An 11,910-nucleotide genomic window follows, 5' to 3' on the forward strand; every position below is an offset into this window, starting at 1 on the left:
AGCCTGGGGCTTAGGGCTCACTTAGGCTCAGGGCTCAGTCTTGAAGTCAAGTTTTGACCCACCGAGCCTCCGGCCTCTATGATCTAATCTCTCACCTGCCTCCCCCTGACTCACCCCCATCCAGAAGGGATGCTCTTCACAGCCACCGTTACCGACTTCCTAGCCATCGACGCCGTCATCTACCGCAGCCTCGGGGACCGGCCCACTCTGCGCACCGTGAAACACGACTCCAAGTGGTTCAAAGGTGGGGCGATAGGGGCAGACCTGGTAGGGCTGACATTCATCAAATTCCCCCACCAGAATAACAGTCCCAGAGGAGACAGGCAGGGAACTCCCATCTCATCTTTGGAACCTACTAGCCTCTTTTTTTTTTTTTTTTTAATTTTTTATTTATTATTTATTTATTATTTTTATTTTTGGCTGTGTTGGGTCTTCGTTTCTGTGCGAGGGCTTTCTCCAGTTGCGGCAAGTGGGGGCCACTCTTCATCGCGGCGCGCGGGCCTCTCACTATCGCGGCCTCTCTTGTTGCAGAGCACAGGCTCCAGACGCGCAGGCTCAGTAGTTGTGGCTCACAGGCCTAGTTGCTCCGCGGCATGTGGGATCTTCCCAGACCAGGGCTCGAACCCGTGTCCCCTGCTTTGGCAGGCAGATTCTCAACCACTGCGCCACCCGGGAAGCCCCTACTAGCCTCTTTGAAGATAAAGTTAGAGGAAAGATTTAAGTTGGATCTAAAGTAGAACTTGCTGGAAATGGGTGGCTTAGTAACCCGAAATGGAACAGCACGAGCGGTATGGTAGGAGCTCAGCTCAACACATGAGGGAGGAAGGTGACAAAATAATAGACGTTGCTGTCTGTGGAAAGAAGACACGGTGATTTTAGGATTCTGACACCTACCCCCTCCAAAAAACCCCCAAAACTTTGGTCTCTTTTATTTTGCCTGGGTAATCAGCTGATATTCCCTTCACTGTAAAAGCAGCCAGCCACCCAGGCTACTGTGTTCCCAGCCCCAGAAACTCCCTTTCTCCTGTCACGGGCTGAGTTCTGACCCCTCCTCTCCTGCAGAGCCCTACTTCGTCCACGTGGTGGAGTGGGGCAGCCACATCTACTTCTTCTTCCGGGAGATCGCAATGGAGTTTAACTACCTGGAAAAGGTAGGGCCCTATTTCCCCTCCCAAAGAGGCCCAGGCAGTGGGGCATGCAGCTGAGAGGCTCTGGTCTCGGGAAGTGGGGAGCAGAGGTGGGCCCATGAAACTCCACCTGGGGCAAGAGGGTCCATCTGGTCCTCAGGGCCCTCCACTCCAGCCGGGTCCAGGCCCCTGGGGCTTGAAGACATTTCTGGAGCAGCCCTGGGTGAGGGTCCCGGGTCTGAAGTCAGATACACCCCTGAATGCAGTCCCAGTGCCGTTGCTGTTCGCCCGTCCACCCACCCATCTACCATCATTTATCCATCCTTCCTCAACGGCCCATCTGTCTGCCCACTCACTCTCCCACTCAGCCGCCCTCTCACCTACCCATCTATCTGTTCTTCAGCCCACCCACACTTCCAATCAAACCACTTATCTATCCATCCGCCCACCCCCTGACTCAGCCATCCTCCATCCATCCGTCCACTCACCTACCCTTCCATGCACCTATATATCCATCCACCCACCTCCCACTCATTGACTTCTTCATCCATTCATACACCTACCCGTCCATCCATTCATACACCTAACCATCCATTGATCTATCCTCCTACTGATCAGCTCATCCATCTACCATCCATCTCTCCCTCTACCTGCCCACCCCTCTATAATCCAATTATCTATCCCATCTCCTCATCACCTGCTCATCCACTCCATTCAACCTTCTATCCACCCATGGATCCACCCATCCACTGATCTGTCATTGCCTCCTTCATCTGCCTTTCCATCCATCCATTCATCCATTCCTCTACCCATCTCTCCACTCATCCACACTCACATCCATCTATCCATCTGTCCACCCATCCATCCTTTCATCCATCCATCCACCCACCCATTCATCTACCCATCTATCCATTCATGCGGACTCACACCCATTTACTCATCCAACCATCCATCCATCCACCCATTCATCCACACACCCATTCATCCATCAGTTGATTATCTCCTTCTTCCTTATCTTCACTGTCCATCATTGTCTCCTTCAAATTCATCCATCCATCCACTAATCCATCCATACATCCATCCCATCCCTCAATCCATGGAGACATTTAAGTGCACAGACTGCCACTTACTACTAGTGTGACCTTGGGCCTCGGTCACTTTCCTTTGTCTGTGCCTCAGTTTCCCCTCCGTACCACGGGGATATCAGTAGGCCCTCCTCTGTAGAGCTTTGGGAGGAACGTGAGAGATGAGGAGGATAAAGTGCCTGGTACTTAGTGAGTGATCTGTAAGTGGAAGCGATGATGATTATGCTTGTCGTGGTGGCTGTGATCATCGTCATCCCCACATTTCGCTGGGGAATCTGGTGCTCAGGGGGCTAGGGTGACTGGCTGGGGCACCCACAGTGACCCGGGGCCAGGCTCCTGCATCCCATCCTGGGTAGCGGGCAGTGCGACCTGCGGGCAGGCCTTGCGGAACACAGGGCTCAGGCCCCCCCCCCCCCCCCCGCCTGCTGATGTGCCAGGTGGTGGTGTCCCGTGTGGCCCGGGTGTGCAAGAATGATGTGGGCGGCTCCCCTCGCGTGCTGGAGAAGCAGTGGACGTCGTTCCTGAAGGCACGGCTCAACTGCTCGGTGCCGGGGGACTCCCACTTCTACTTCAACGTGCTGCGGGCCGTCACGGGCGTGGTCAGCCTGGGGGGCCGGCCCGTGGTCCTTGCTGTTTTCTCCACACCCAGCAACAGGTCAGCGGGCACCGTCGGGAGCAGACTGGGAGCACCGGGTGGGCACGGGCATAGAGTTCCCATGTTACCTCACCACATATTCCCTGGGTCCTGCACTGGGCAAGATTGGACTCCCGGGAGGCCTCGGTCCCAGGCCAGGGGGCACCAAGCCAGACACTGACCCTCTGAGGCCCTTTGGCCAGAACTTGGCAGATGGGGGTGGGGGGGGCGTCCTCATCCTCTGCCTTTGGAGGAGGGGTCGGGGAGGGCTTCCTGGAGGAGGCATCAATGGTTGTGAGATGGAAGAAGCGGGAAGAGCATTCCAAGTTGGAAGAACAGCCTGTGCAAAAGCCCTGAGGCTGCAATGAGCTTGCTATGTTTAAACCATAGGGAGGAGGCCCGTGTGGCTGGCGTGGAGGGAAGCAAGGGGGAGAGTGGAGGATATGAGGGCAGGGAGGTGACGGGCTGTGGGGAGGAGCCTGGATTTTATCCTGAGAGCACTAGGGAGCCATGGGAGAGTAAGGAGCAGAAGAGGGACCAGGTCAGGTTTGCATTTTTGGAAAACTCCCTGGGGAATAGGTTGAAAGGGAGCAAGAGTGGCACCTGGGAGACTGGATATCCAGGCAAGTGACAAGGGGGGGCCTGGACACGGGTGGCTGTGGAGGGGCTGAACCATGATCCAGTCTGAGAACTGTTCAGCAGGTGGAGTGACTGGATTGGACGGTGGGGGGGGGCGGGGGGGGGCAGCAACCTCTGGCCCAGGTAACTGAACATGTGACAGTTCCGGAGGACAAACACTCCTCCACCTGCTTGCCCAGGGCAGTCCCCCACCCCCACCCCCACCAGGCTCACTGCTCCCTTTCATCTGCCCCCACCCACAGCATCCCCGGCTCGGCCGTCTGCGCCTTTGACATGACACAGGTGGCTGCCGTGTTTGAGGGCCGCTTCCGTGAGCAGAAGTCCCCTGAGTCCATCTGGACACCCGTGCCGGAGGACCAGGTGCCACGGCCCCGGTGAGAGCCCCCTCGACCCTGAGACGGGTGCCTGGGTAGGATCCTGACCCTGGACCAAGGGCTGGGACTTCCAGGCAGTTAGTTATTTCAATAGCTGTTGCCGAGTTCAGCTGTACCCATTATGCAGGTGGGGAAAACCGAGGCCCTTTGGGCAGGGCAGCAGGTCCCCTGGTGAATCAGAGCCCCTATGTGGGGGCCTCCATGTCCACCCTGACCACCCCCTCGTCCCCACCCAGGCCCGGGTGCTGTGCGGCTCCCGGCATGCAGTACAATGCCTCCAGCGCCTTCCCGGACGAGATCCTCAACTTCGTCAAGACACACCCCCTGATGGACGAGGCAGTGCCCTCACTGGGCCACGCGCCCTGGATTGTTCGGACTCTGATGCGGTCAGTCCCTACACAGGGCCGGGGTCCTGGTGGCCGAGCCTGGGTGGGAAGGAGAGCCCTGGCCAGGGTGGTGGGCAAGGAGGGAGCACAGGGCCAACTTTGGACACGAGGAGGGGAGCCAGACACTCAAGACAGCTGGGCATGTGGCTCCGGGGCTGCCCGGAAAGATGGAGACAGAGGGAGACACAGAGAGAGGGAGAGAGAGACCATCTGACACAGAGAGATGGAGGGAGACAGGGAGAGAGACAGGCAGGCCCAGGTGGGAGTCGGGTTTGGGGGTCTGTTTCTCTCCATGATGTGCCCCCTTGGAGCCACGCCCATTTCCACCTTGCCGGGCGTGGGTGGTGTCTCTGAGTGTGCCCAGGACCCCAGGGGGCTGGGAGGCAGCCTGACCTCTGCCCAACCCTGGCCCCAGGTACCAGCTGACGCGAGTGGCCGTGGACGTGGGCGCCGGCCCGTGGGGCAACCAGACTGTCGTCTTCCTGGGTTCTGAGGCGGGCACTGTCCTCAAGTTCCTTGTCTGGCCCAACGCCAGTGCCTCGGGCACCACCGGGCCCAGTGTCTTCCTGGAGGAGTTTGAGACCTACCGGCCGGACAGGTGAGGCCAGGCAGAGGTCAAGGGACAGGGCCAGTGGGCAGGGAGATAGGGCGTGCCCCTTGAGTCTTACCAATCTGCTCACCCCCAGGTGTGGACGCTCTGGGGGTGGCGAGGCAGGGCAGCGGCTGCTGAGCCTGGAGCTGGATGCAGCCTCGGGTGGCCTGCTGGCGGCCTTCCCCCGCTGTGTGGTCCGAGTGCCTGTGGCGCGCTGCCAGCAATACTCAGGATGCATGAAGTGAGTACTCCCGGGCCAGCTGTGGGCAGGGGAAGTGAGGGGAGGTGACCACGGGGAGAGGGAGAGAGTCAAGTTCAAGTCCAGGCCCCAACAGCATCCTGACTCACTGAACGATGAGCAGGGCAGAGGGCAGAACATGTTCAAAGGCCCTGGGGCAGGACTGGGCCTGGTGTGTTGGCGGAACAGAGAGGGGGCCTGTGTAGCTGGAACAAAATGAGCGAGGGGGAGAGAGGGAGGAGGGGAGATCAGGGAGGGGACGGGGCAGGGGGTAGGTCGTGCAGGGTCTGTGGGCTGTGGGGAGTACTTGGGCTCCTTCCCCCACCCCTGGAGTGAGGTGGGAGCCCTGGAGGTCTATAGGCAGAGCAGGATGGGATGTGATTGACATTTCTAATAGCAGCAGGAGCAGAAGCTGGGGACCAGGGAGACAGCTGTTTGTCTGCCTCTAAAGTGGGTGGGAGGAACTTCCCTGGTGGTCCAGCGGTTAAGAATCCGCCTTCCAATGCAGGGGACATGGGTTCAGGCCCTGATCGGGGAACTAAGATCCCACATGCAGCAGGGCAACTAAGCCCACGTGCCACAACTAGAGAGTCCACGCAGCCAAAAATAAAAAATAATAATAAAATAAATTTTTTAAAATTAAAAAAAAAAAGACAAAATGGGTGGGAGGGATGTCCCTGGCGGTCCAGTGGTTAAGACTCCGCGTTTCCACCGCAGGGGGCACGGGTTCAATCCCTGGTCAGGGAACTAAGATCCCACATGCCGCGTGGCACAGCCAAAAAATAAAATAAAATAAATAAAATGGGTGGGAAGATCACATGCAGATAAAACACTGCCACATCTCTGGACTCACAGTGTGCCCTTCACACGGAGCACCCGACCTTGTGCCCGCCGACTTGGCAATAATGATGCCATAGCACACACCCAAAGCACAGACTCAGGGGCAAGCCTGCCTCAGCTCCAACCCTGGCTCTGTCCCTTGGGCAAAAGTAAACTTCCCTGAGCCTCAGTTTTCTCATCTGTAAAATGGGGAAGGAATAGCCCCCACCGCTAAGACGTGCCTTGAGAACTCCCAGAGTTGACAGTAAGAGGTGCCTCAGAAGGGGCTGTGGTTGATCTGCCCTCCGGGTCCCTTGTCTGCTCTAGGAACTGTATTGGCAGTCAGGACCCCTACTGCGGCTGGGCCCCGGATGGTTCCTGCATCTTCCTCAGCCCTGGCACCAGGTACTGGGGACAAGGGAGGTGGGGGGCGGGTATGTGACCCACGTGATGATCGGGAGTGCCCCCCCCCCCAACCACAGCTCTGTGCGAGGGGTTTCTGCTGACTGCGCCTCTCTGCCCCCCTGCCCTCATCAGAGCCACCTTTGAGCAGGACGTGTCCGGGGCCAGCACCTCAGGCTTAGGGGACTGCACAGGTAAATGGGGGAGAGGGGAGGAGGCCTGGGGACTCGGAGTCCTGGTCCTCCAGGGTTGTCACACCCTCTGCCGCCCATGCCCAACGGGGGAGGGGGCGGTACTGGCTTCCGTCAGGGCTTGGGAAGGGCAGGGGGCCCCACTTCCAGGTAGGGAGGTGGGAAAAGGACCGACAGATGGCGAGGGTGCGCTGGGGACCGCAGAGAGAGAGACCAGGAGACAGACAGATGGACAGACAAACTTTAAGACAGATGCCAGGGGACAGAGATGGGCAGACGGGCGTTTAAAGGGTCAGAGAGGCGCCACGAAGCAGACAGACGTTGAGTGGGTAGACCATCCGGAGGCCGCGAGAGGTGCTCACACGCCGCCCTCCCGGCCAGGACTCCTGCGGGCCAGCCTCTCGGAGGAGCGCGCCGGGTTGGTGTCGGTGAACCTGCTGGTGACGTCGTCGGTGGCGGCCTTCGTGGTGGGCGCCGTGGTGTCCGGCTTCAGCGTGGGCTGGTATGTGGGGCTCCGCGAGCGGCGCGAGCTGGCCCGCCGCAAGGACAAGGAGGCCATCCTGGCGCACGGGGGCGGCGAGGCCGTGCTGAGCGTGAGCCGCCTGGGCGAGCGCCGGGCGGGCGGCCCCGGGGGCCGGGCCGGGGGCGGCGGCGGGCCCGGGGTTCCCCCCGAGGCCCTGCTGGCGCCCCTGATGCAGAACGGGTGGGCCAAGGCCACGCTGCTGCAGGGCGGCCCCCACGACCTGGACTCGGGGCTGCTGCCCACGCCCGAGCAGACGCCGCTGCCCCAGAAGCGCCTGCCCACCCCGCACCCGCACGCCCTGGGCCCCCGCGCCTGGGAGCACGGCCACGCGCTGCTCACGGCCTCCGTCTCATCCTCCCTCCTGCTGCTGGCCCCCGCCCGCGCCCCCGAGCCGCCCCCCGCGCCCGGCGAGCCGGCCCCCGACGCCCGCCTCTTCGTCGCGCGGCCCGGCCGCGCCTCCCACGGCGACTTCCCGCTCACCCCTCACGCCAGCCCGGACCGCCGGCGGGTGGTGTCGGCGCCCACGGGCCCCTCGGACCCGAGCTCCGCCGCCGACGGCATCCCTCGGCCCTGGAGCCCACCGCCCACCGGCAGCCTCCGGAGGCCGGGCACGCACGCCCCGCCCGCCGCCGCGCTGCGCCGCACGCACACGATCAACAGCGGCGAGGCCCGACCCCGCGGCCGCCACGCCCGGCCCGGCACGGACTTGGCCCACCTCCTCTCGTACGGGGGCCCGGACAGGACTGCGCCCCCCGTGCCCTAGGCCGGGGCCGCGCGCCTCGGCGGTGCCAGCCACGGGAACCAGGAGCGAGAGACCGGGCCAGCTCCGAGTGGGTGCTCAGACCCCCGGCCCAGCCGCGAGGGGTGGGGGGCGCCCTCTGCCGCCCGGAAGCACAAGGGGCTCGGCTCCCCGCCCCGCCACGCCCCGGGGCCGCAAGACCCTGAGGCGGTCTGGGGCAGGCGGGCGGGCGGGCGGAATGTGCTGTGGATTTGAGGTTGACCTTCTGCGCGTGGATTTTTGGTTTGTTTTCCAATTTGCGTTTCTTTTGCAGTTTTCTAACCAATTGCACAACTCCGTTCTCGGGGTGGCGGCCGGGGGCTTGGCGGTGGGAAGGGGAGGGGGCACATCTGCAGACCCCAGCTCCCCGCCCCCCGCCCCACCCAGAGGCTCCTCCTCGACCCGGCCCCCGGCGTGTGTGGGTGTGTGTGTGTGTGTGTATGTGTGCATGCCGTGTCCGTGTGCAAGGGGCCGGGAAGGGGAGGGAGGCGTGCGCGTGTGCCCGCGGGCTGCTGCGGCGTGTGCGTGGGGGCGGCCACGTGCGGTGTGCGTGTCTGTGTGCGAGCGCGGAGGCCCCAGCGGCCTGGGCGTTGGCTGAGCCGATGCCGTGGCTTTCAGAAAGCCGGGGGCCTCCAAGGTGCCGGTTAGGAGTTTGAGGGGTGATGAGGAAGGGGTTTCAGGCAGGGGGTCGGGACGGCCTGCCCAGAAGTCGTATTGGCGGCTGTCTAAGGGCTCGGGCGGTCTGGGGGATGGCGAAGGCGGGCGGGCCCCCCTGTAAATACGGCCCCAGGGTGGTCAGAGGGTCCCATGCCACCTGTCCTCTGTGACTTCCCCCTTGACCTCCAGCTGACCATGCATGCCAGCTGAGTGGCCAGCTGAGAGTCCTGGACCCTCTCTGGAGTTTGCCTCCCCCAACCCCCTGTCAATAAAACTGTTTACAACCACCGGCCCCCAAGGCTCTGGGTCTGCTCTGTCTCCTGGGGGTGGGACTTGGACAGTGGCCTGGCCTGGCCTGGGGCAGTTGGGAGCACCTGGGAGAGTCCTGGCTGGGTCACTGCAGCAAACAGAATGATGGGGAGCTGCGTGTGGAAATGTGGAGAGTTGCGGGGGTCCCAGTCTTCATCTGGATGGGGGCCAGTCTCTGGTCCTTCAGCAAAAATTTATTATGCACCTACTGTGTGCCAGCCACTGTGTGGAGACAAAGACCCCTGTCCTCATGGAGTTCGCAGCCTAATGGGGAAGACCAACCACATACAAGCAAATTAGGACTTGATTTGAATTAGCGATATGTGTAATGAAGAAAAAGCCAGATAATGTGTTAGGTAGGGGGTGACTGTGTATGGGGGGGGGGAGTTGAGGAGAGCCTGCCAGAGGAGGTGATATGTAAGCTGAAATAAGATGGGCTAAAAGGAGCAGCTGTGGGGAGATGTGCAGAGTGTTCTAAGCAGAGGGAACAGCCAGTGCAAAGGCCCTGCGGTAGGAACAAGCTTGGAGGAGGGCCCAGGCCATTAGTATGCCTGGAGCTGCCACAATAGGTGAGTGAAAGGGGAGCAGCTGGAGATGAGGAGGGAGAGGAGCACAGGGCCCCAGGCAGGCAGGGCCTCACCAGTGAGGAGTACAATTTTTTTTTTAATTGTGGTAAATAACATATACGATCAAATTTACCACTTGAACCATTTTTAAGTGTACTGCTCAGTGGCATTAAGTACATTCACATTGTTGTGCAGCCATGCCCACCATCCATCTCCAGAACTTTCTCGTTTTCCCAAACTGAAACTCTGTCCCCATGAAACACTAACTCCCCACTCCCTGCTCCCTCCAGCCTTATGAATTTTAAGTGGGACAGGAAACCATCAGAGAGCTTTAAGCAGGAGACATGATCTGATTTCATTTTAAGAGATCACTTTAGCATTATGTCACTACAATTCACAACTCTTCCGGCCCATGTCGATTAAGCACCTACTGTGGGCTGGGCTCTGGGGATAGAGCAATGAACAGGACAGACCCCCTGTCCCCCGCTTATCATGGGGAGACTGATTTAAACAAAGAAACAAAACACCATGATGGCATCTAGCAGCTCCTCCTGTACCTGTGTGTCTTGTTTTTTCAGCTTGATTGAAATATATTTGACATATAACATTGTGTAGGTTTCTGGTGCATATCTTGATGATTTGATATATTTGATATATATTGTAAGATGATTATCACAATAAGGTTGACGCATCCATTACTTCACATAGTTACTTTGTGTGTGTGTGGTAAGAACATTCAAGATCTACTCTCTTAGCATCTTTCAAGTATACTGTACAGTCTTGTTAACTAATCACCACGCTGTACATTACATCCTCAGGACTTATGCATCTTAGAGCTGGGAGTCTATATCCTTTGACCAACATCTCTCCCTTTCCCTCACCCCCGAGTCCCTGACAACCACCATTCTACTCTTGGTTTCTATGAATTTGGTTATTTTACATAACTGAGATCACTCAGTATTTGTCTTTCTCCGCCTGACTTATTTCACTTACCATAATGCCCTCAAGTTTCATCCATGTTGTCCCAAAGGGCAGGATTTGCTTCCTTGTTATGGCTGAATTATATTCCATTATACATATATACACCACATCTTTATCCATGCATCTGTGAATGGACACTTAGGTTGTTTCCATGTCTTGGCTATTGTGAATAGTGCTGTAATGAACATGGGAGGGCAGATATCTCTTCAAGATACTGGTTTCATTTCCTCTGGATACATACCCAGAAGTGAGATTGCCAGATCATATGGTAGCTCTATTTTTAATTTTTTTTTTGAGGAACCTCCCTACTGTTTTCCATAGCGGCTGCACCAATTTACATTCCCACCAGCAGTGCACAAGGGTTCCCCTTTCTCCACATCCTCACCAACACTTATCTCTTGTCTTTTTGATGAAGCCATTCTAACAGGTGTGGGTGACATCTCGTTGTGGTTTTGATTTGCATTCTCCTGATGATTAGTTATGTCAAGCACCTTTTCATGTACCTGTTGGCCATTTGTATGTCTTTGGAAAAACATCTACTCAGGTCATTTGCCTGTTTGTGTATGTGTCTGTTTTTGTGTGTCCATCTCTGCAGATATGTTGTTCTCTTCTGTGTGTCCTGCTCTGTCTGTGTCTCTGGGTCTGTCTATGTATTTTTCCCTGATCTCTTTGTCACTATGTATGTCCGTGTATTTCACGCAGGTGGTTATCTGTCTTTCTTTATCTGTGCCGGTCTATGCCAGCCTGTGTGTTTCCCTCTCAGCCCGTATGTCCACTAAGAGAATGCTTAGTCATCCTCACAGCTGAATAGGGACAAAACCCTTCAGAGATTGGGCTGGGAGAAAGAGGCCATAGTCAGGCATGCAGATAAAGATAATACATCACACCTGAATGTTTAGAACTCAACAAGAATTTAAGCACTGAATAGCCAAACCTGTGAGATGCAGTCAAACAGTTCTCAGAGGGAAGTGTGAGCCTTCAGATGTACTTATTAGGAAATGAGAAAAGTCCAAAACAAATAGCACATCAGCTTCAGCTGAAGAAAGAAAGAATGGAAGGGGCTCTCGGAGACTGAGTTCAGCTTCACAGATGGGGAAACTGCGGCCAAGAAAAGTTAAGCCACTTGCCCAAGTTCACAAAGCAGAGCAGTCACAGAAGAGCTGGGATTCAGAACCAGGTTTATTTCCTCCCAGACCATTGTTCAAAGACTGTGGAGACTTTTGGCATCACTTGCTTTTGAATTCTTTTTTTAAAATTATTTTATTAAAAAAAAATAAGACTATGTCATGAATATAAGACAAGTGTTTTTTTGTTCTCTTCACTGAGCTTCCTGGTTGCTCAAATTTATTATAAATAGTACCTCTTGCTCAAACAGTTGTCCCCATCTCCCAGGACAGACTGGCGCCTTACAAACTTGACCCTTGATTCCTAGATTGGGGGAAGTGGGGACTCAGCCTCAGAGACTCTTGGGTACCCACTCCCCAAAAGCAGGACTCAAGGGAAAGAAAAACTAGGTAGAAACAGGGTCGAGAAGGCGGTGGGCAGCCCACCTTCTGTCCTCCCCCTGCCAGGAAGCAATTTTGCAATCCTGACCCCTCCCTTCCCCCTG

At 57.3% G+C, this 11,910-nt stretch overlaps 1 protein-coding gene across 1 annotated transcript in view; it reads left to right on the top strand.

Annotated features, from left to right (window-relative positions):
• SEMA6B (semaphorin 6B) overlaps positions 1-8,155 on the top strand; it is an 84,806-nt gene extending 76,651 nt beyond the window's left edge. The window contains exons 9-18 of the mRNA XM_068537228.1: positions 125-244; positions 1,063-1,151; positions 2,650-2,867; positions 3,728-3,859; positions 4,096-4,245; positions 4,661-4,843; positions 4,932-5,078; positions 6,222-6,299; positions 6,432-6,490; positions 6,869-8,155. Coding sequence (XP_068393329.1) covers positions 125-244; positions 1,063-1,151; positions 2,650-2,867; positions 3,728-3,859; positions 4,096-4,245; positions 4,661-4,843; positions 4,932-5,078; positions 6,222-6,299; positions 6,432-6,490; positions 6,869-7,773 — 2,081 coding nt within the window. The 3' untranslated portion in view covers positions 7,774-8,155. The remainder of the gene's footprint in view (positions 1-124; positions 245-1,062; positions 1,152-2,649; positions 2,868-3,727; positions 3,860-4,095; positions 4,246-4,660; positions 4,844-4,931; positions 5,079-6,221; positions 6,300-6,431; positions 6,491-6,868) is intronic.
• Positions 8,156-11,910: the final 3,755 nt, after the last annotated feature.

Source organism: Eschrichtius robustus, chromosome 2 (assembly GCF_028021215.1).
Source record: "Eschrichtius robustus isolate mEscRob2 chromosome 2, mEscRob2.pri, whole genome shotgun sequence".
Lineage (NCBI taxonomy): Eukaryota > Metazoa > Chordata > Mammalia > Artiodactyla > Eschrichtiidae > Eschrichtius > Eschrichtius robustus.